Consider the following 24,170-nt stretch of genomic DNA (forward strand, 5'->3'; position numbering starts at 1 on the left):
CAAAAAGTATGTACAAAATCACAGATTTAACTAAAGGATTCTTGCTCTGGCTCTGTGCTCAAACCACTTGTCTCTGCACAGCTTAGTTTGGGTGCTTTTTTCTCTGTGTACTCTTCAAGGCGCAAAAGCCACTTATTCCAGTACTCGGAGCACAGCTCAGGAGCCATGAAATGCTGGTGCGCAGGGGAGCCGTCCTTATAGGCAACCACGATGAGTCCACAGCTAACCTACAGGTAGAAACAGAAGGCTGTTGGAAATCCAACTTTAATGAGAAATTCTACAAACTAAACCCCATCTTAACATGTAAGCATCTTAAATAAGAAACAGGGAACAGAAAAAGAGCAGTAATTCACCGTAAAATACTTGGAGACTGATGTTCAAATGCTCCAAAGACTCAAGAGTCCAAAGCTCTGACTGACTTCAGTGCTAACCAGAGGACTTGAATTCTGCGTCTCAGAGTGATGAGGTCTATTTAAACCTTGCAGATGCTGACAGAATTCCCAGTGACTAACTAGGTTTTGCATGGGGTCATATAACCAGACTGATGCCATTCTCCAGCATCGGTCTAAATAGAAATGGTTGCTTAGGTATGTTCTGACATCCTTCGTATTTGACAAACATCTAATCCAAACCCCAAACAGCCACCAGGATGAAAAGAAAGTGGTGGGGGACAGAAGGCTAATAGCAGAATTCTAGAATTACTGCCTATATTTCACTCTGCAAGGATCATGCCTGTTATGTGCTTGTGTTGACTGACCTCTACAGTATCCTAGAAAAGTCCTTTGCACAGCCTATGAATTACTCTACTTTTTTCTGCTGTTTCCCCCTTCAGTGTTTTGTATTGAAATAACAATTCTTCAGGCCAAGCAGGCCTGGCTAGAATTGCATTTGGAGTATTTAAAAACACTATTCCACTGTCTTCTGTGGTTAAGTGATTGACAACACACTTCGACTGTACAGCTTCCAAACACTTGAGTAAATCAGTCCCCCTTTTGCTGGTGGGATACAGCAACACATGATGCTAGCAATGCCCTGCCACTACATTTCCCTGTTTGCAGGCTCTTCTGCTTCACTTCTTCCCCTTCCTACTCTTCACATAAACAAAAACCACACAGAACTATGCACTGGGGGTTGCCCAGATGTCAAGTCACTGTGAGCTCATCTGACCTCCTGAGCATCCCTTGGTCCCACTGAGCAGCTCCTTAAAAACCACCGAATATAGACTGCTGACAGGCAAAGGCAGCAGGATTAGCAAGGGCAGTGGAGTTATTTCACAGTATGGCAGCTAAACCTGATCTAAGACTGAGCTACTTTATCACAAATCCTACCAACAGTTCCGTGATGGACAGTAAGTGCTAAAGGCAGTAGGTGGGGAGAAATGAAAACAACATGGGTGCTGCTGCTTGTCTTGGCAGGCAGCAGGGCTACTGACCTGGAAGTCATAATTGGCATCATGATTGATGGCTCCAATATATGCTGCAACCTGTAAAGGGTTGTCAAAAGTATCCTTCAAAGATGGCTTTGGTTTCTCTGAAGTTTTCCAGTCAATCACACACAACTGGCCTCTGCATAAGAGAACAAGATAGGACAATGTTTTAAACTTAAGTTTAGTCATAAGTGAGAAATAAGGGATGAGACAGCAAAGTTGTATCGCTCTCAGCCTGCTTCACCGATGGCATGCTGCTCATGATTATGCCTAAACAAGTCTCTTTCACACTTTGGTAGTTTAGATCTCCAAAATGAGTACTTAACTAATATCCACTGCAGTTCTGCCAGCTGCTGAGGATCCCTTAACCCTGCCCCACTCATACTCTGTTCCACTAAAGGAATTCTTCACAACAGCACTTCTAACACCAGGTTCATCCAGGGGAGTTCATCTATTACTATTCTCTTAGAGATCTGGTCCAGCTTCCCCCTCCCCAGACACACCAGCTCCAGCCTGGGACACAGCCTCCCCCGTGCCACGAAGCACCAACACCACACTGGCATGACCAGGTTTCTTAGAGAACCAGTCCCTCACCGATACTTAGCCACGCAGTCTACTAGGCCCAGATACTGAAGAGTCTCATGCTGAACTGCACTTTCCAGAGCTCTCACTTCGCTGATATCTTTCAAGACATGTTCCACACTCGACAAGTAGCCAGAAACAGTGACATCTTCTCTCCGCTCCTTAGTTACCATCTCTTCAGACAGGAATATAGATTCCAAAGCGGCATGAAAGAGATGTCCTTGGAGGAAAAGATCTAAGAAAAATGTGAAAAAAACCCACATTTTACATACTACTCATAACACCTGAGGGACTTGTATTCTAGATATTACACAACATAGGTCATCAACTAGTCCTAGTTTATGGACTGAAAGTTTGAGGATATGGGGAGGAGAGGGAATAAGACAGAAAAACAAATGAAATGTCAACAGTGAAATCAGTATCTCTTATATTAATGCTTACTTTACTTTTTTCTGGTCTCTAATTACACAGAAACAAAAGTATGACTTTAAATGTATTGTTAATTTAAAGGCATTTGTGAATGTCTGTGAATTAAAAGTATTATTCTAGGCTGCTTTTGCTTCTTCTGCTGCATTGGTTCATTTGAATGGAATTAATTAAATCTCCTCCTGAAATGGGCGGACAGAGTCCTAGAAGTAAAGGCTTATCTCAGAAATGATTCCAAGAAAGACAAATTTTAAATAGTTATGTAAGGTTTGTTATGCCACATTATTCACTGAAGTGCTTAACTCAAGAAGCACAAACACAGGATACTCAGTTCTAAAAAGCATAAGAATTTATGTGAGGAGCACTCAAGTGTTTGTCAACCTTGCTGCAAGAGGCTACCTTCTATCCCCCAGGTCTTCCCAGATGCCCATCAATCCTACAGCTTGGAGGAAGTTACCTTTGTAGGTCTTATGAAATGAATCATAGACTCACAGGCTGGTTTGGGTTGGAAGGGACATTAAAGCTCACCCAGTTCCAATCCCCAACCACAGGCAGGGACACCTTCCACTAGAGCAGGTTGCTCCAAGGCCTGAATTTCCAAAATGCTTGATCTGTAGGGACAGACACTGCAGCTACGCTAGCACATCCCAGCCAGCTGTCCAGACATTGCTTCCGCTTTGCAATCACGCTGTGGTTAGACTTACTTTTAGTATACTCTGTAAAACCATCTTTTCCAAGTTCCAGTATCATTTTCTGCTTCCATCTTTCTAGATATAAGGCTTGCTGTGGAGAAATAGTCTGTTGAAGAATATGGGTAACACTGGGCATTTTTGTCTTGTTTTTCTCTCGTAAAGGGATTTTCACGGGGAAGTTTGAATCACTGTTGAGAAGGGGAATCTTCTTGTTCCGGTTTATTAAAGGAATCCAATTCCTTGGAGCTTTTGTTTCAGCTTTAACCAGACGTTTGTGTTGTTTTGGTGGCCCATATAAAAAACTGTCTTCTTCAAGTATTGTCTCCGGTGTTTGGGCACTGGTTTTGTAAGAGATCACAGAGGAGACCAAATTATTGTATTTGTCCTGGTCAACTAGTTCATAGCTGTTCACTTTTTTATTTTTACTATGAAGACATGTGGAGGTAGCCAGACACATAAATGGGAATTGCTTTTGGCAAAAAGGTATTTGAAAGAGTGTTTCTAGTTTCCCTGGTTTCATGCACAGTAGCTGTAGGAATTTCATTCTGACAGGAAGCATTGTGAGTAGGAATTTTCTTTCTTCTGTTAGGAACAGTCGGTAGATTACTGTATTTCCACCCTGTAGAAAAAGAAATATGTGATTTCCAGAGTCATAAAACTCTGCCACCAACCTATTTTTGCCCATTGCCAAACAGAGAATTGCTGTGGTCATAAAGTGTCTTCATACACTTTATGCCACCAAAACTCCTTTAGGCGAGTAATAAAGTAAGAGAAAGAACAAATAAGCAATGAAAAGAGGAAATGATCCTGAGAAGAACTGGTGCTGTTCCACAGAACCTGAAGGAGAGCAAATGTATAAAGATGTTTCAAGCAGCAAAAGCTGCAACAGAGGATGCTCTTACAGCAACAGTATCAGAAATGTCATGAAAGTGGACACCAAAAGCTGATCTGCAACAAACAATCCCCCAGAGGAGGGTGAGGGTAATAGAATAAAAAGGCTATGCAGAGAGAACGAAGCAAATTCATTGTTGTGAAGTATTAAGATCATGTAAGCCTATAGTGGATGACCAGCTTAAGGGGATTGTGGCAACAAAGTACATTTGGGAGAACAAAACAATGTTCTTACTTTAGTATCCCTAGAAGAAAGCAGACAGCAGCAGTATGTGCCTTTTGAAATCAGGAGATGTGAGACTAGGAAAGCCAAAGAAACCGGATGGACTGCAAGTATATTCAGATTCCACTAAATCAGAGCAAAATAGAAAAGTATTTTCCTAAACTCAGTTTCAAATGTGGCTGTGTGCCAGGACACTTAAAAGCTGAAAAGCAAAACCAGTGTACCATAAATATTGTTCCCAGAATAGCTTTCAACACTGCTTTGGAACTGCTGTGCTAAGTCCTATGAAAGTTTATGCAGTTGTGAACGCTTCAATAGTGGCATTTAAATCAACACTGAACACTTGCAGAATTGAGGCCCTATTCTCCTACTTGAAGTTATCTGCTTACCCTGATAAAGTTCCATTCCACCCACTACAAAAAAAAAAATAATGCAGGCAATGCACACTGCCAACTATCATTGGAATTTTGCTCCTGACAACACTTAAATGTTATTCATTGTTTTTCCCACACTTCTTAACCAACTTTTCACACACTGCCTAAGCCATAGGCACCACAGACAACAAAAACATAGTAGGAGGAGTCATCCTGCATGGACAAATCCTGTGCTCAAGCAGAACTGCAGTGACACCAACGTGTGGGTGCAGGCATAGAATCCCAGACTGGTTTGGGTTGGAAGGGCCCTTAAAGCTCATCCAGTTCCAACCCCCTGCCATGGGCAGGGACACCTTCCACTAGAGCAGGTTGCTCCAAGCCCGTGTCCAACCTGGCCTTGAACACTGCCAGGGATGGGGCAGCCACAGCTTCTCTGGGCACCCTGTGCCAGGCCCTCATTACTCTCACAGGGAAGTTTCGTCCTAATCTCTCATTTAAATCCACTCAGGAATAAGATGCCCTGGTTGGGCTGCCCCCGCGGCCGGCCTGCCCCCCTCAGCGGCCATGCCCACCCAGCCCTGGAGAGTCCGGCCATGAGACCCGCTCGGTTTCAAACCGGGGACACGGAGGGAACACGCTTGACGGTTGAGACGCAAGGATCGACCACAGGCAGAGGTAGCTGCAGGCCCAGCAGCCGGGGCAGGCAGCTGCATGCCCTCCGCTCACCAGGGCCAGATGGAGACCGCCGCTGAGAACGCGCCCCTTCACCTCCCCACCACAGCCGGACAGCCCCAGCCCGCCTTCGCCTTCTCCCCCTCCCCGCACTGCAGGTTCTTACCGAGGCGGCCCCGGCCGCAAGCCTGTCACGAACAGCAGCCCCGGGGAGAAAAACCGGCCACGAGTGTTACCTCACGGACGCACTTCCCGCCACCGCCGCGGCCTCCGGTGCGCGGGCGCAGTCTGGCCACCGCCAGCACCCTCACTGCACATGCGCACACCGCGGCTTGCTGGTATTTGTAGTTCCTCCGTTGCTCGCGGGGGCTCGGCTCTGGGGTCCCTGAATACGGTGATGAGCGGGGGAGTCTGTGCCTTTAGCCTTGTTTTTTTTAGGGTTCTTTGAAAATCGTTCATGAGAATAACCTATATCTTTAACAGTAAGGAAAAAGGACAAAAAAAATCCAACTAACGTTGTGCCGCCATCTTGGATAAAGGCAAGCAGCACACTGCCCTCACCCAATATGGCCGCCGCCCCGCGCGGGGGCCGCCGGGACGGTGGGGGTGTGTCGGCGGCAGCGGGAGGCGGTGGCCGCTCCGCCCCGGGCTTATATGAGGCGGCGGCGGTAGTGGGGAGGTTTGTGAGCGGTGGTTGTGGCTCGGCGGGATGGATTTGCTCCGGGAGGACGCGCAGGGCAAGGTGAGGGCGGCGGCCCGGGGCCGGCTGAGGCGGGTTTGGGGGAGTGCGGCTGGGTTGGCCCGCGGAGCGTGAGGGAGCTCCGGTCCTGCCCGCGGCAGTGACAGGGGTTTACTTCGGTTCAGTTTCTTGGGGTGTTTCTGGTTGATTTCTTTTTAAGTGTGAATTTTCCTAGTCCCTGTGTTGTTTGTTCCCTGCACCCAAGGTCCTGTGCGAGCAGGTGGTCAGGGTGAGCGTGGGGTGTTGCCCCTGAAGGAAGAGGTGCCCCGAGAAAGATAAAGAGGGGTGGAAGGAAGAGAAGCCAGAATGGGAAGAAGGGACGGGTTCTGACTGCCACAAGCAGGGCAGGCTGAGTGTGGAGCACCTTTGGTGTTGGTGGTGGGAGCAGGATCCAGGCAGGGCCTGGGCCTGTTGGGGATGGAGGAGCTGGACCTGCTCGTCAGGGTTTGTGGCTGGGCACTAGCAGTGAAACGCTGTAGGTGCCTTTGCCGAGGTGCTTAAACTTGCAGGCCAGCTCGCGTGCTTGTGCTTAGCTTTCCTGGTGGTGTGGCCTGTGTTACCCAGGCTGTTACTGGCCCTTCAGTTGTGCCACTTCTTTGCTTTGCTTGCCCCATCGGTAGCTGACTTGGTTTGTCCTTTGTAGCAGTGTTGAAGCTTTAAGTGCAAAGGAGGCTTATGTCTTGTCTTTGAGGGAGCGGGGGGGTGTTGCCGAATGTGAAGACTCAACTTTGCAGAGGAAATGCAAATTAAATGCAAAAGTGGGAACTTTGTGAATCAATGTGCATGTATGTTGGCAGTGCTTGGAGTTATTTCTTATGCTGGAGAAGCTGCCTGGTTTAATAACTACCCCCAACACACATTGTATAGAAGATAAGCCAGTTCTGTAACAGGCCGTGAGCTGCCTATTTGACTTTCATATTGTTGCAGTAGCTTTGCACTGTGACTAAGCTTAACTCACTTGTGGGTAGATGAGATGTGCCTTATACTGTTAAGGGAGCTTGAGCCTTTTCATTCTGTGTTTTCTCTAGCTTTTTGGAAGATGTGTATTGGCTGACTTGAGAGCTAGGAGTACACCTACTTTTAACTTTCCTAGGTAACTTCCTTGCACATGGACAACTTAAATATGCACAACTTCTCCTGCATATGACTTTTAAAACAATCTTGATCCAGCAGAGTAGGTAAATGTTTGTTGAGCAAGTGTTTTCCTGTTTCTTGTTTTGAGCTATGAATGAGCCAGGGCTTTAACTTTCTCCCGCTGCTTGTGAATCTCTTAGTATTGGGTTGTCTGCCACCTGAGAATGAGTGTAAGCCTTTATGGGCCTGCAGGGACTAGCTGGGGAAGGTAAAATATCAACTGTCTTTCAGCAAATAGTAACTTTGAGTATTTGTGTGTCATTTTGAACTTAACAGGAATATTGGGGGGAGGGGAAAATGTTCCTACAGTGAGGGCTTGAGTAGCTTTAAGCTCTAATGCTCAATGGCCAAAGATTAACCAGCTTGTGTCAGGTAGTAGGGCTGCCTTGGGATTCAGGCAGCAAGGGGGAGGATAGAAATACTCCTGTCTTTGGTGTTTCCTTACCTAAACAGGAACAGACATGTGGAACTGATGTGTGGCCAGTAGATAAAGCCTGTGCCTATAAAGGAAACTTGATTAGGTATTAACCTTGAATAGGACTCAATGGTAAGTATAAACTAAAAACTGACCCTGAGGTGGCAAAGCAGGAGAAGCTCAGGATATGTAGGAAGAGGGAGGAAGAGTAGGATAAGGGTGACTGGAAGTGCAGTGGGGAAAGATGGTGTAATCTGTCATGGAGAGGAAAAGGCACTTCAGAAAGTGAAGCGAGTAGTGGGACTGCCAAGCTAAGCTCGGTGTTTTTTAATGTCAGTGGCTTGATAGCATTTTTAAAGGCTGCAGTCTGCAGTTAAACTGCTCTAGATTGAAATACTGAGAGTATTGTAGCCACTTTTTCTCACAACAGTCAGTGGGAGAGATAAAAATGCTATGCCATAGCCTGGGACTTGCTCGTATTACTCTTGAACAGTGGTTCTCTGTGCTAGACAACTTCTATATGCTCTCTAAACAGAGGAAAGATGAGAGCCTACTAGATCTTGCTTGTGTTCTGCAAGAAAACTGCTTGTGCATCCTGCTGGGCCTGAAAGCAAGGAGGGAGATGAACTGCCAGCAAGGAGAAAGCTATTGGATAATGTACTGTTAAGGACATAGAGAATCACAGACAGGTTTGGGTTGGAAGTCATCTTAAAGCTCATTCAGTTCCAACCCCTGCCACAGGCAGGGACACCTTCCACTAGAGCAGGTTGCTCCAAGCCCATCTGACCTGGCCTTGAACAGTTCCAGGCATGGGGCAGCCACAGCTTCTCTGGGCAACTGTGCCAGCACCTCACCACCCTCACAGAGAAGAACTGCCTACTGTCCCCTCTGTAAATCTCCCTCTGTCAGTTTAAAACCCATTTCTCCTTGTCCTGTCCCTGCAGGCCCTTGTCAAAAACCCCTCTCCAGCTTTCTTGTTGGCCCTTTTAGGCACTGGAAGCTGCTTTAAGGTCCCTATGGAGCCTTCTTCAAGCTGAACAAGCCCAGCTCTCTCAGCCTGTGTCCTCTTTGGGCTAATGATCTGATCTGAAATCCATGGGAAACGAGAGCATGGTGTGAGGCTGCATTGCTGAAAACACTCTATCACCAGTTCTGTCCTCGCTGCAGGAGGTCAGCAAAACACTCTTGTAGATGCTGACTGTGGCTCAGGGTTTGCTTCTGTTGCCTGATTCCAATTTAAGCTGGTCATGCATCATGTTACAGGTGGCACGTTGGCTAAAAGTGCTTAGCCATGGGCTGTGCTCTGCCAGCAGACTGCTGCAGTGGGGTGGGTTTGGCCTGTGCTGCAAAAGCTGCTTCTCGACCCCTCGAGCTGAGGAAGAAGTGGGTTGAGTGGAGGTCTCCATGTGCTCCTTGGTGGAGCAAGATGAGCTAGAGAGATTTTTCCTTTGAATATGGGATCCTTCAATGTCCTGCCCTCTAAAAAGGTGTGTGACCGCTTGGTTTCTGCAATGATGCAGAGATCCCTCTGACAGGAGAGTGAAGTGATCAAGGCCAGCTTATTGCACAGCCAGTGGTAATAGCGGCTGCCTTCTGCTTACTTGGCAAGCACTGTACTTGGTGAGAAATGCGATTGCAATGACTAAATTGAGCTGTTACTTCCTCTTTATCTGTTTTAAGCAAAAGTAATTAAACCATTGCATTGCTGGAGTTCTGTGGTCCAAAGTCACAAATTTGGGGAAGCATTTTTTGTATCCTAAGTAGCAGCATGAAAACAGTGTGAGAAGACTGGTTCAGTGGCTAGATGTACTGCTTCAGCTGCGTGGTAGAGAGCAAAGAGCAAATCTGTTACAAAGGCTGAAAAATCAAAGTTTCATATCTACTGTGTGGTGTCTACACTGCTGCGTGTGTGCAGTGTACTTTCTGATGTATTTTTAGTATCTTGATTAAAGGGAAGCTTGGACCACTTGTATCAAATGTGACTAAAACATAGTTATAGCAACTAATATCACTAATACCTGCTGGCCTGTTACTCTGAATGTTTTGCTGGTTAACTCCTGGGTGTTGAAACGAGGCCTTCTGAGGGCTCTATAAAACTGCCAGGAAAGATCATGATCTTTTAGTGCTCTCTGGAGAGCACTTAAACTGGCTTAATTAGACTGCTCTGTAGAAAGTAATGAATTCTGGGTAGTGGCAGATGTAATCACTACACTCTTGTTTGTGGCTATTGTTTGAACGACAGCAGGGAGGTGATCAGTAAGAAGGAAGGTGTTTTCTTATAAGGTAGCTGACAATAAGCAGAAAGCTCTGTGACATGCAAGCCCTTGTGGAAGGGCTCCTTGCTCCTTCTGGTAGCCTAGCTATGTGGGAAACCCCAGCATTAACCTAAACAAATATGTATTCTTATTTTGCTAGCAGTTGGATATTGTACACAGTTGCTTGCACTGGCAGATTCTTTTGTTAGAATGCAGAAGTAACACTGAGTCATCCAGAACTGATGCTAAAACTGCCAGCAGCTCGGGCCACTTGAAAGAAGCAGCTTCAGTGGTGAGGGCATTTCATTCCCCTGGGTACCTGTGAATGTGACAGTGTATTTGCATTGGGTGGGGCTGGTCAGAAACTTGTCTGTCAAGCTAAAGCCAGGGCAGGTGATAGTAATCGATGGGTTGTACTTAAATCATCCAGCCCTTTAATATCTCTAAGCAATGGAAAAAGTGCTGTAAAACTGTCTGGATTGGTCACAATAATGTTCTCTGCTGGCTCTTCTCTTGGGCTTCCTGATAAGGTGATAGTGTCCTAATTGGTACCATAATACCTATTTTTAGTCTTCTAGTCCTGGTGCCTAGAAACAAGGATCAATAGGATGACTGTCTGTTATTCTGGAGGGCTCTGCTTATGTCTTGTTTTAATTTTCAGGTCAGAGTGTGGTGGACAGTATCTTTACTGAACAGGGAGAAGTTTTTCTTCAATCCTCACAAACCCTGCTGGATCCCAATAGAAGTCACTAGAGGCATGAAGCTAGAAGGCATCAGAGCAGCTATAACAGTTGCTGTGGTCACTGTAAAACAGAAGTGTCTAAGCTTTTTCTGAGAAAGGGAAATAAGAGGTGAAAGTGGGGAGCTGTGCTGAGCTTGAGTGAGTGTTTCAGTTTGCTGTTTTCCCACTGTGCTGTTCCAGTTGCCATCCTCTACTTCTTTTGGACATGAGCTCCAAGTAAGGACTAATCTCTTGCCAGCTGCTGAGCTTGGACTATATACCCTTAAGAGTGTAGGGGTGATGGTGGTTTCTGGTAATTGGGATAGAGAAACTTCATTTCTCTTGCCCCCCTGCCTGGAGTGCATGAAAGAAGCAATGATGTCCTATCAGAGAAATGCCTCCAGAGATGGAGTTGCCAGACATGGCAGGCCAGAGAGCTAGGATGGAGTGGTTTCACGGGAAGGGCTTGGGTTGGATGCCTGTTATGGTAAAGGAACAAGCCTGGGGCCTGATGATGAAAGCTTAATTCCTTTGCTCTGCACAGCCTTCATGTGATCATAAGCAAGGTGGTCTTCATTTGTGCTTGTAGGATGGGTGTAAGAGAGATGGTGGAATGAGAAGTCCTGTGTGATGAGCTGCTAATGCTACAGGAGCAGGTGCTTGTGTTGACTGAGGGCTGGTGTGGAACATCTGCTTTAGGTGTTTGCTGGGTTAGTGCCTTACAGAGCTGTGGTAACAAGGTGGGGTGTAGGGGCTGCTTCTTGATTCTAATTCGGTAGAGAAATGCTGCTCCATCATGTTCTTGTAGGGAAAGGAAGAGCTCTATCCTCCCATAGTCAGACACTGTGAATGCTCTCTTTGTAGTCTGAGCCTTGCTGCCATGATTGTGTAATCCTAAAGGTTTCTGGCCTGGAGTTAGGAGGCCACAGTGACCTTCAGAGGGATAGAACAGAATGGTGGTTTTGATTCTCTTTCAGATGGCTCCAGGTCCTTTACTGAACTTCAGAGTCCTGAAATGCAGAGGTGATAATCCTGCATATATAACTGTCTTCGAACAGTTATATGCTTAATGTTTGAGCTTGCAGTGACCTTCAACAATAGGGGGCCATGTACACTTACAGCAGATGTTTAGGGTAATAGAGGACCAAGATTCTTTACTTTAAGCAAGTGTCTTCATGTAGGCTTGAGAGGCTGAAACCCACCACTGAATGTAGGGGTGCTCTTGACTCTTCTTCTGTTTCTGGGCTGCTCTCACATTTTGGGCACTATGTGTAGTGCTCTGGAATGCACAGCTGAGCACTGCTGCTGACTTCCAGTTGTTTCTGAGTGAGGCCACACTGGGACAATCAGCTCTCTCACAGCAGCATCCCTGGGGATTGTTGAAGCTGGAGGTTATTTGTTCTTGCTCATTGCCTCTGCAATTTATAGGCCTAGTGTGTGGGGAGAAATGCCTGTGATACATGAACTGTTTTAATCTGACTAAGTAGTACCATCCTTGTCCATACCTGCCTATCTCCTGTGCAGCCAACTACTAGGCATGGAAGGGGGTGCAGACAGCACTTAATCATGGCTTACCTTCTTCACAAGACTTAATAAGAAAGCTCACAAATTCTGAACTGGCTGATTGGTGTAATCCTTTCCTTAGTTTAACTGAGAGGAAGCAGTTTCCTTTGGCTTATCATACTTTCTAGACTCAGCAGTTCATATTGTTAGCACTGCTGAGCCTGTTTGGACAGTAAAGATAAGTAAGCAGGATGCAACACATGGGTCTGCATCGTTGTCACTGCTTTGGCTGCTAGTGTTATCTGGCTGGGAAACACTGACCAACTTGCCTTTTGTTTAGCTGGCAACACAGAGCTGTACTTGCAGTGAGACTAATGCCTGAATGGTGGCCTTCTATCTGTCCTTCCTCTAGTGCTTGAATGGGGCAGCTGCTGCCTAAACCAGTGTGAGTGACCTCTGAACCATGCACATTTGGGCTGTTTGGTCTATACCTTCCTAGTAAGTATCAGAATTTGCATGCCTGTAGGATAAAATGATAATCTGCCCTATGGGGTTACTGGAGAGAATTGACTGCCACTGGAGTCCTTGAAGTGTTTGGAGTCCCACTGTGTCCATTTGGATGTGAGCAGTGCTGGGACTGCTAGGAACTGTGTTCCAGGGTATGCTGTGTAAGCTCAACATTCTTGCTTGTTGCCAAAGCAATACCCAGAATGGGATAGAAGTCTTCTGTCCTATAGAAGCCAGAATAGGAAGCTCAGTGTGCTTGGTCTTTCCATAGCTGTAGAATCGCAAGCTTCAACTACCAGCTGAAGTGGGAGATGGAAGCCTTTAGCATGGCTTGAAGGATAAGGCTACATTGACTGGGCTATCCCTTGTTTAGGTGCGAGACCCTGATTATAGATGATAGCAGTAACCATCAGTGGTAGTGGGAGTCTAGGCAGGGATAGGCAGGCTGGAGGCAAATGCAGGCAGCCAGAGACTGGTTTCCCACCAGATCTGGGCTGCAGCACACACACAGAATTGCAGTATCAGTTAGGTTGGAAAAGACCTCCAAGATCATCAGGTCCAGCCATTCCCCCAGCACTGCCAAGGCTGCCACCAAGCCATGTCATGAAGGGGCTTGTCTACACGGTTTGTAAACACTTCCATTGTTTACACTGCCCTGGGCAGCCTGTTGCAATGCCTGACCATCCTTTTGGGGAAGAAATTGTTCCCAATATCCAGTCTAAACCTCCTGTGGTGCAGTTTGAGGCTGTTTCCTATTGTCCTACCATTTGTTCCTTGGGAGCAGAGCCCAGCCCCCTCCTGGCTCCATCCTCCTTTCAGGCAGTTGTAGAGAGAAGTAAGGTCCCCCCTGAGCCTTCTGTTTTCTGGACTAAACCCCCCTCAGGTTCCTCAGTCATTCTCCATCACACTTGTGCTCCAGGCCCTGCACCAGCTCCATTGCCCTTCTCTGGACCCACTCCAGCACCTCAATGTCTCTCTTGCCATGAGGGGCCCAGAACTGAACACAGTTGAGATGCAGCCTCACCAGTGCCCAGTTCAGGGGAATGATCACATCCCTGGCCCTGCTGGCCACACTATTGCTGATACAGGTGAGGATACTGTTGGCCTTCTTGGCTGCCTGGCCGCAAGCTGCTCATCTCCAGTGGCCATCAATCAGCACACCGACATCATTATAAAGCTATTCAGTTAAAAGACAGAAACAGGGAAGAAAAAAACAAACCTAAAAAAAAAACCCCAACAAACAAAACAAACCCAGAAAGGACAGCCCTCGAGATATTTACATCAACAGACTAGGACCAGACTAAGGAGAAGGAGCTTCTGAAGCTTTTGGATGCAAAGCTTCACTGTATAAAAGGCAACCCCTCAAAAGCTTCTGGAAAGCTGCATAAGAACTGAAGGCAGCATTCAAGCTATCTGTGACATGACAGCCTTGCTCAGATGCTGTCTGGCACTGCTTGCTTGTGAGCTTTGATGCTGAAACTTGTGCTTAGTGGGAGGCTAGGGCAAGCTCCTGGCTGGTGGGTTCTGTGTATTTATTTGTATGCTGCAGGGTGGTGAAATGATACCAGTCTCCTGCTTGATTTCCTGGGAAGGCATTCAGAATTATCTCTAAAGGATAATGTTGGGATTCAGCCTGGCTGTGATGGTCGCTCTTCAGCAAACTTCCTGTGTTGTGACCTTGATCTCTGGCTGCTTCTGCCTTCTGCAGAGAGTAAGTGCTGCAGCACTGAAGGGAGGGCCTCTTTGGAGACTGGTGTTTCACGTTACGGTGGTTCCTGTGCTAGGCTGAGGTTCCTCCATGCTTCTGGACTACAGATGACTGAAGCTTGTGATCACTAGTGTTTAATAGCTTGTGGAAGTCTATTTCTTGGTATCTAAACACATGATCCTGCTTGATGTAAGAATTGGATGTATGCATTCCTCTAAAGTGATGCTGGATATGCCTAAACTTTTTTTTTGCTTGTTTCTGAGGTCATTCAGGAAATTGAAGCCACAATGAATAATATGATGCCAGGTATCCTGAAAATAAGATCAAATAGTTCTACTGCTGTAGTGTTCTTGGGTTTTGACCCTGTTTCTGCCAATCAGTTGGCTCTTAGACTTTATGGGAGTCTAAAGGTGTTTTGTGCCCCACTTTTCTCCAAGATCAGAGGTGGTGTAGTCTCTGCAGCTGTCAGCACAGCAAGTGGAATATGTGCAATAGTTTTGGGAGGTAGGAATGGCAGTAGTGATCAATCTGGGCCTGGTGGGGAAGCATCAGGCTCTTGCCTAGGGCTTGCTACTTGTGATAAAGCACTTAATTCTTCTTGCCTTAGATTAAAGCAGCTCTCTGATCTAAGAGTGAGGAAACAGATCACAAGACTAGGCTCTTGGGAGCTGTGCTGCCACATATTGTGGAGGCACAGAGTAATGAAGAGAGAACTATTTTGGTTGTTGCTAAATGGCATAATAGGCTCTGGCTTGATGTGTTCCAAGTAAACAAGCTGGAGGAGTACTTGAAGGAAGAGGCTTCTTTTCTTTCAAGGCAGGTATTTCCAAATACTTGTGTGAATTCTACCAACTGGTTCTATTGGTTCTTCAGGCTTTAAGCTAATAAGCCTTGTTCTTTTCCTGTGTTGGGAAGGCTTGCCACAGTGATGTGCAGGTAGTGTCAAGTCTGTTGTGCTTGTTCATATGTGCTCATCCTGAAGGCAGCAGTTTAGCGCAGTGTGGTTCTTGTTGATAGCTGATGGCCAGTCTAAGCTTCACTAAACCTACTTGATATTTGAACTGAGGCTTATACTGTGAATTCTCTTGCAGCTGAGGTCTGTATCGGTAGACCTGAATGTTGATCCTTCTCTCCAAATTGATATACCTGATGCCCTAAGTGAAAAAGACAGGGTGAAGTTTACTGTGCATACTAAGGTAAGATCATGGGGTAGAAAGAAGCCTTTATAAATGTTATGCAAGTAATGTTTGTGTTTGTAATATGCATACCTGTAAAGATGGACTTGGCAAAGAAAGAAATCTAATTAGATGGAGATTTTTCCACTTAAAGGTGGCCTGAGGCTGTATATATATATATATATATATATATATATGCAGAAACTTCAGATTTCCTGAGACTTGAACACTCCCTAAATAGAGACAAGGTAGCTGGTACACTAGATTGGCTTTTCTGAGGAATCCTAGCTTGACACCAGGAAACTGGGGAGTAGGGGTGGAGAAACCAGTTACTGTGAAACTTCATAGAATAAACTGCATTAATGCTGTTTCACAACAGTGCCTTTTCTTTAAATAGTCTCCTTGGGAGTATGGCTCTGAAGTGAGTGCCAGCTCAGCTAAAAGGGAGTAGGCGAGGCTCTTACTAGGCAAAATAGCTTCCTTTGGAAAGGGACTGAACTGTTTCTAAAAGCTACTAATTTACAAAACAGTAGGGCTTCTATATCTTCTTTTCCAGACTACACTGCCAGCTTTTCAAAACCCTGAGTTTTCAGTTACAAGGCAGCATGAAGACTTTGTGTGGCTGCACGATACGCTCACTGAAACTGAGGAGTATGCAGGACTCATTGTAAGTACTTCCTAAAAAACTTCATTCCAAGCAAAAGACTGTAGTGATTTTAAAATGCATATTAGTAAGGGCATGAAGCTTACTTTACTAATATTACTAGCATTTAAAAAACTTGGGTGTTCCCTATGCTTCCTCTTGCCTTAATTCCCAAACAGCTTGAGTGGTATGGCTCTTATGTTAACTTATGAACTTATGGCTGTTGTTATAGCTTGGAGCAGCAAAAAAACCTTGATGCTCTGGGAGTCTTTGACTCTCTGGTGGTGCTGGAAGGTAACAGTGAAATACTCCTACTTAATATAGTCTTTCTTTCCTATTGTGATTTCTTTTAAGAGGCCCTGAGGGCCACAGAAGATGGCTGACTATAGGGTGGATATAGACACTATTCTTCTTGGTTGGTTTCCTTCCTGGGGCAGGGGGTAGCACAGAGCTGGGAAGAGCAAACAGGGACCCAGACATCAAAATGGCCTTAGAATTCCTGTGTGTGAAGCCTCCCTGGCTTGTGATGACCAGGCAGAAGGGCCTCCTTCCAGGGAAGGCTAGAAGTAACTTTGGAAAGCTTTATTTGCTAGCATCTATCACTAACCAGTTCCTTGGCTAGATACCTCCAGCACCTTCGAAGCCTGACTTTGATGGTCCCAGAGAGAAGATGCAGAAGCTGGGGGAAGGAGAAGTGTCCATGACAAAAGAAGAGTTTGCCAAAATGAAGCAAGAGCTAGAAGCGTAAGTAGAATGAGACTGCTGTCAAAAGCAGCTGCACTTTGAGAATCCTCCTGGGAGGCCAACTTAGTTGGTGATAACTGATTTTGAGTGTGACTGTTTTGAAGGGTGTCTGATGCTGCATAGTCTTTAAAATCTTAGAGCTGGGAGTTGCCAGTTTATTTTCAAACTGGATAACTTCCTAGCTAAAGGGATTGAAAATAGCTTCTCTATCACCACTAGCTATTTCAGAGGACTGCTGTTGAATATTTTCACTGGATAATCTTAAAGCAATTCTTTGTGTATTGAAGAAGGCAGTACAAGAGAAGATCTCAGTCTGTTCTTTCCTTTCAGTGAATACCTTGCTGTCTTCAAGAAGACTGTATCATCGCATGAGATCTTTCTTCAGCGGATTTCTTCTCATCCTGTGCTCAGCAAAGATCGCAATTTTCATGTTTTCCTGGAGTATGACCAGGATGTAAGGCACTCTTTTCTCCTTTCTGAATGAGGCACAATGTTAGAGGTGTCCCTTTTTCTGGCACGGTCAGAATGTTATGTAAGTCTATGTGCAGCATCAGCGAGCGAGATATTGCCAGTACTTCTGTGAGATGAAAGGGTGAAAAGCCTGACCTTTAGACCTCTTTCTGCTATAAATCTGATATTTGTTTCTTAATTCTAGTGAAGTTGGTTAGGAAGTCAGCTTTGTATGTCTTTATCTTAGGAACAAGTATGGTTCAGGTGTAGCTGTTCTGTGTGTTGCATGGAGTAGTGTAGGTCTATTAAAGTTAGTGCTGCATCTGTTTTGTCACACCCAGTGATGAATGGTAGATGCTGATCCAAGATATGTAAGGAAAAACTGAGCTGTTTCTGAGAATGGGAAAAAAATCTGTGACACACAATAGTTGAACAACTTCTAGTCAAGCCATTTCTTCATGCATCTTATACAAGTGATCTGGAGAGCTTGGAAATCATCTTGCTCTGTCATATGCTAGATGTAAATGATGTTACTTCATTGCAAATGTCAAAATCCTCACTTTTTTCCCCTTGGGATAACTTCTTAAAGCTTTTTTGGTCTCTGTTGCAGCTGAGTGTTCGGAGGAAAAACACAAAAGAGATGTTTGGTGGCTTTTTGAAAAGCATGGTAAAGAGTGCTGATGAAGTCCTCTTCTCTGGAGTCAAGGTAGGTAGTTGCTGTACCTCTTGCATACCCTCATTGATTTTTGCTTCCTGCTCTAGGGAGGTTAGTTCTGTCTGCTTTAGGATTGAGGTATGTAAGTCTCAGCTATTAATGCTAACCTTCCTTGTTACTGCTGGCCCATGTTGGGTGGAGTAGCATGGATTAATTTTGTCTCTTGTAGAAATAAGACAGTAAAGATATAGGCTGTTAAAAATTGAAGTGCATATTTAAAAGTTTCTGGTGGGTGCAGAAAGGTTGCCTTGACACCTGATACTGGTGAAAAGGAAGGAACTACACCTTCAGCAAATGTGCTTGTGGCTTTTGTCTGCTTTGGAGCTCTGAACAGACATGATTTAACAGGTTTGTGCTTGCACTAGACAAGATCAACTACCAAAGACTCCTGCAACTAGTCCAGCTTCAGCTTTTCTATGGTGCTGCCACAGTAGCTCTTTCTAATACACTTGCTTTTCTAATCAGGATGTCAGGAAACATTACAGTACGTATAATGTTTGGTGTGGATATGAAGCAAGCTTGTAAGCTGCTTAGCTACTGTGTTGTAGCAGGCCTGGGAAATTCCAACAGTTGGTAGCCCTGAGGGCTGTCTGATACCAGCTTACTGGTTGCTTCAAACAACCTGCAGTGTTGAATAGTTGAGTGTTAAGTCCATCTTCACCGTGGTAAAGAAACTTGCTGGACAGCTTGGTTTGTCAAACCCTTGGGTCAGGATCTTGTCTTGAACTCTACTCTTCAGTAGAGTTTGATGGGCATAATGAATCCCAGACTGTTTTGGTTTGGAAGGGACCTTAAAGCTCATCCAGTCCAAGGCCCTGACATGCACAGGGACACCTTCCACTAGAGCAGGTTGCTCCAAGCCCTGTCCAGCCTGGCCTTGAACACTGCCAGGGATGGGGCAGCCACAGCTTCTCTGGACACCCTGTGCCAGGGCCTCAGCACCCTCACAGGGAAGAATTTCTTCCCAATGTCTCATCTCAATCTCCCCTCTGTTAGTTTAAAGGAATTCCTCTTTGTCTTGTCCCTACAGGCCTTTGTCAAAAGCCCTTCTCCAGCTTTCTTGTCTGTCCCTTTAGGCAGTGGGAGACTGTTTATATGGTCTCCCTTGAGATGCTCAGGTGGTTGTGGTTATAGCTCTTGGCTCCTTCCAAAATAGGGATGTGCTTGTATTCTGCAGTAATATAACTGACATAACAGGTCATTCTCTCTTTCAGGAAGTAGAAGACTTTTTTGAACAAGAGAAGACTTTTCTTGTGAACTACTACAACAGAATCAAAGATGCATGTGCAAAAGCAGATAAGATGACAAGATCTCATAAAAGTGAGTATTTTCAAAGACCTTCCTAAAGGTCTTACAGTCTTGCTGATTTCAGCCTGAAAGCCTTGCCTTTGTTCTTGCAGATGTTGCAGATGACTATATTTATACTTCAGCTTGCTTGAACAGCCTGGCACTAGAAGAGCCTACAGTTATCAAAAAGTAAGCAATTCTAACTGTCCATAAACATACCTTGAGTCTGGGAATATCAAGTTGCTTCTGCAGAATCCAGGGGATTGAGTCATAGCTGGTTTGAGTTTCTTGAATTGCAAGCAAGTGGATTGAAACTTTCTTTTCTCTGCTGCTCCTGGTGATTCTTAACTAGCTGATCTCTTGCCAGTAGTGCCCTAGAGCTGAATTGTTCTGGTCACCAAAGCTTCTTTTAAACAGAAGTCTCCTTGATATTTTTTTCAGGTCACAAACTCCCAGAGAATATGAGAGGAAGGGGTTGTGCATCTGTTCTAATGTGCTGTTAAATACAACCACAGCTTACACTAGGCCTGTATTATCTTCTGGACTTTTGAAGTTCCAGAATAATAGGGCACTTTTCAAGTTATGGAAACATTGTCGGCTTCTCTAAGGTGAATTATTCCACCTTGCTAAACTTTGCTATCTATTTACCAAGGCTGGTAAATAGATAGCCTGGTGAAAACAGAATATACCTGGTTAAAACAGAGTGTATAGCTGAGTAATCAAGACAGTTCATCCATCTTGGAGGGTAGTAGCAGGGAAATTCTTCACAAGACCTTCATGCTCTAGAAGTCAGTGTTTACTTTAAATGGTGTTTAGCTGCTTAGCTGTAGTTGTCTGTTAAGCTGGAATCCAGCACCTCTTCCACTGAACCTTTTGTCCAGGTCTTTGCCTAGACCTGAGTTCTGGTCAAGACCTTGATGGGGTCTGTATATCCTGTTACTTACCAGACTAAGAAGTATCTACAACTTACTTATGCTGTTTTTCCTTGTAGGTACTTGTTGAAAGTTGCTGAGCTTTTTGAGAAACTCAGGGTAAGAGAAGCTTTGGAGGGGGAGAAAAGAATCTCTCAATGTGGATGTTGCTGTTTCCTGTTACATACCAACTATTTGATCTTTTCTGCAGAAGGTAGAGAGTAGAGTTTCATCTGATGAAGACCTGAAACTCTCTGAACTGTTGAGATACTACATGCTCAATATAGAAGCTGCTAAGGTGAGAACAGTTTTCTCTTTGAAGCTTAGTTTTATTATGGGCATCCTGACTCACTTGTGCTCTTTGTGCTTTAAGAAGACAGGAAGTCCACCTTAAAGGAAGCTGGACCCTTCTTTTGCCTAAGGAACCTGGCATTTCTAAACCACAGCAGAATATAGTAACTATATATTGGCTAGCTGCAGTCCAGCCCACTTATAGAAAAGCTGTAAGATCTCCAAAGAGTTTTTCTAGATTAGAAAGAAATTAGTGCAGAGATCTGTACTGCCTCTCATGTCTAGGTTAGTATAGTCCATCTGTTAGGTCTTTACCAAATTTAATGATAGGGACACATCCCTTAATAGAAGTAGACTGAGGGAGTTTAGAAAGTGCCATTCCTTCTTAGTGGAAAGATCCACCTTATAGGATAAAGACACTTCAAGGGAAGAAGTGAGGCCTGCAGTAGCCATCAAGCTTCTTTCTTGCTCAGGCATAAGTGGCTGTACTGAAAACTTGGCGCTGCACTTGTGAAAGGCTTCTGTTGCCATGCTAGGAGCATAACAGATTATAATATCGTGTTGGAAGAAGGAGAATCTGGTGCTGAAAGAAGTGAAACCTGCTGCTAAGATAGTTGAACCTCAGTTTGGGAAGTAGTTCTCTAAAGGCTTTGATGCATTATTACTGTCTGCTTTCAGGATCTTCTGTACAGACGTACAAGGGCTCTTGTCGACTATGAAAACTCGAACAAAGCTCTAGATAAAGCGAGACTAAAGAGCAAGGACGTCATGCTTGCCGAGGCACATCAACAGGACTGTTGTCAGAAGTTTGAAAAGATTTCAGAATCTGCAAAACAAGGTATTTGTGCTGAACGGGGATCTTAATGCAGTGCAAGTCTCCACCTGACTTTTAAGTACTGAAGGCTTCTGAAGCAAGTAGTCTAAGGGCAATATAGATGCCTGTAAAACTAATGTAGCTCAATGCTTTTAAGAATTGACTGAAGTGTTGTTTTCCATCTCCACCTGAAGGTGACTACTTAGGCTTCTGATTGTCTCAGTTAGAACTGTGCAAACAGGCTTTTACTCTGTCCCAGTACAGCTGAGTCTTATAGAGAGTTTCAGACACTGGTTCTTAGATACTTTTGGACAGTATAAAAGAGGAAACATGCTTTCATGGTACACATGCTACTCCTTTAATGTTCTTGGTTAAATGCACAGTGAGAGCATGTAATGTGTGGTTTGCTTATGTTTTGTTCTGATTGTCTTCCTACAAAACCTCTGTCTTAGACCAGCTGTTTCCTCACCAGTGTTGTGTGATGAATGCATCCCTGGCTACAAACAGAAAGGCTACCTCTTGAACCTCTTTGTGGTCGAATACTGTAACTAGAACTGTACAACAGAACTCGGGAAACATCAGAGGCATTACTGAAAGTTCAGTCAGACTTTGTCTGTTTTGTCTTTGTTCTTTCTTCTCTACAGAGCTGATGAGCTTCAAACAGAAGAGAATAGCAGCATTCCGCAAAAACCTAATTGAAATGGCAGAACTGGAAATAAAACATGCAAAGGTGTGTTCTCTTCGGAATTTAACAGGCATAGCTTTAGAGCAGTGAGTATGATGTGACTTGGAGAATTTGCTGGGTTCCCTTTAAAGCTAGGGAATGTAAAATAGAACAGTGTCGCTCTTCAGCTGAGAGCTGAAGAGGGGAAGGAATGGAAGTGAAAAGCTGTAGGTACAGCACATACAAAGACAGTCTTGTCTTGTCTGTCACGTGCAGAAGTTGTTTTCAGCCTGTGACTCCTACAAGACCAGCCTACTGCACTGCAAGTGAGAAATCTCAATTTGCAGGTAGTATGTAACAGCTCACCTCATTTACCATCAGGCAGTCTTATCTGTGGGGGTTGACCCTTCCTGTATCTAGAGGCAGCTGCTGCTTCGAGTGTTCCTGAGTGCTGTGAGAGCACACATACTGCTGCTTGTGGTTTAGCTGTCAGCCTTTCTCACTTGGCTTGTCAGTGAAAGGGGACACTGGCTTTGTAGCAGCCTCTGCCAGGCTTTACTGAGCAGGCTGCAGAGACAGCACCATGTACTGCCAGCTTAATCCAGGAAAGTGTACACTGGTGACAGGGTCTGTTAACTTAATGTAGAAACAAAGCAGGAAGGCTCAGGAAGAGTTAACTGTGCGTCCTCAGCTTCTCTTGGAAGAATTCTAATTTCTTCTTCCCTGGGAGTCCTGGACTTCATCACAGGTAGCTACTTCAGTGCTGAGCTTGAATGTGACATAAAGGCTTAACAATAGTGCTCAGTGCGGTCCACATTAAAACCTTAATACTCTCTTGCTCCTCTCCTGACCATACACTGAGTCATGGTTGCAGACCTGCAGGAAGAGGCAGATCACAGACTCTGTGATCTGGTTTTGGTGCTTTACTGCTTAAATGCTTGTCTTTGCAGTCTAAGCTCTTTAGTATTGACATAGGCTAGAAAATCCTGGGATGGACCTACTGGTTTGGAAGTTACTTTGGTGTGGGAAGCAGGTTGTTAAATGATCAGTCATACTCATCTGAAACTAATTCTCTTCCTTTCCAGAACAATGTCTCTCTCCTGCAAAGCTGTATTGACTTGTTCAAGAACTAAAGCGCCTTATTCTGAAAATGTGAAAAAAAGCATCAATTGCACTCAATGGCCAGGGGCAACTTATTGGCTTGACTTCATTAGCTTAAATATTGTCACTGAGGTTCTGTTTGACTAATACTTAAATATATTGATAGTGATACATTGACTTTCTTGGTATAAATGAGAATTGTGTATGAATTGTCTGGATGTAGCTAACATCCTCTTGGCTGATAACTCAAAATGAGTCAAATGTAAGAAATCAACTTGCTGTTGACTGACTTCATCTAGCAGAAAATGTTTCCTGAGAACTCCCTTTTTTGCAGGATCAGAGAGTTATCTGTCTCTTCATAGTCCTGATATATTTAAAACTTGCAAATGGGAGTGACTTATGTGTAGTAATTTTATAGAGCAAATATCTTTAACATTCCACTTCCCAGACAGATTTCTATTACAATATATTTTGGATTTCTATAACTACATTCAGTATTTGTACACTTGGGCAATACAGCAAATAAAGATGTCTGATAGAACAAGCTGTTGTATGGCAAGACTTTGTGTGGGATGTAACGTGACAAACTGAGATTTCAGGCACAGAACTGCGACAAATCACTCATCACCTGGAGCTCTTCATTCAGAGCACTAGAGGTGTTTGCCTCAATATGGGGACTTGAGGTCATATCTGAGTCTTTAAACTTTTACTTCCTACATGCTGCACACCAAGGTAATCAAACTTTTCCAAAGCATTGATCCGTACAGATGGCTTGGGCTCCTTCAGATTACTTTACAATGCTTGATATTTTGTCAGTCTTTTCACTCCTGCAAGCAACAGGAGGCTGTTCACAACTTCAGGAATCTTCTGTAAGATAAACATCTTCAAACTTGGTATGGCCAACTGGGTGTACGCTGCCATAGCTGAGGCAACTCAGCCTGTAAAACGGGGTCATTTCTATAGGTTGGCTGTCATATGACATATGTAGATACAGGTCACTGAGCCATAACCTAAAGGCAGCTTTCTGAACGGATATCTGAGCCTTGTTTCATGTCTTGTGACAGAACTTCTAATTGTGCTCAAAGTAACCTATGTGGCTATGCTCTG

At 44.7% G+C, this 24,170-nt stretch overlaps 2 protein-coding genes across 3 annotated transcripts; one reads left to right on the forward strand and one right to left on the reverse strand.

Moving 5' to 3' along the window:
* Window positions 1-5,666, reverse strand: MGME1 (mitochondrial genome maintenance exonuclease 1). The gene is made up of 5 exons (XM_061367094.1): window positions 5,523-5,666; window positions 3,139-3,745; window positions 2,021-2,243; window positions 1,433-1,565; window positions 1-227 (listed from the first exon to the last, which is right to left on the reverse strand). Exons 2-5 carry the CDS (start codon window positions 3,683-3,685, stop codon window positions 27-29), a joined length of 1,104 nt encoding a protein of 367 aa, XP_061223078.1. The 5' UTR covers window positions 3,686-3,745; window positions 5,523-5,666; the 3' UTR covers window positions 1-26.
* A 221-nt stretch (window positions 5,667-5,887) lies between these two features.
* SNX5 (sorting nexin 5) lies at window positions 5,888-23,599 on the forward strand. 2 transcript variants are annotated; one of them, XM_061367135.1, is made up of 13 exons: window positions 5,888-6,028; window positions 15,360-15,464; window positions 16,000-16,110; window positions 16,709-16,830; window positions 17,161-17,284; window positions 17,891-17,986; window positions 19,210-19,315; window positions 19,396-19,471; window positions 20,274-20,313; window positions 20,405-20,491; window positions 21,163-21,322; window positions 21,943-22,028; window positions 23,048-23,599. In XM_061367135.1, the coding sequence occupies exons 1-13, from the start codon at window positions 5,996-5,998 to the stop codon at window positions 23,093-23,095; spliced, it is 1,194 nt and encodes a 397-aa protein (XP_061223119.1). In that variant the 5' UTR covers window positions 5,888-5,995; the 3' UTR covers window positions 23,096-23,599. The 2 variants fall into 2 exon arrangements, with proteins under 2 accessions (XP_061223119.1, XP_061223120.1); XM_061367136.1 differs by lacking the exon at window positions 5,888-6,028 and having other exon boundaries at window positions 15,354-15,464; window positions 15,977-16,110.
* The last annotated feature ends 571 nt before the right edge of the window (window positions 23,600-24,170 follow it).

This window comes from Neopsephotus bourkii, unplaced genomic scaffold (genome assembly GCF_033783945.1).
Source record: "Neopsephotus bourkii isolate Nb327-2 ecotype Australia unplaced genomic scaffold, CSIRO-AGI_Nbou_v1 NB_1373, whole genome shotgun sequence".
Lineage (NCBI taxonomy): Eukaryota > Metazoa > Chordata > Aves > Psittaciformes > Psittacidae > Neopsephotus > Neopsephotus bourkii.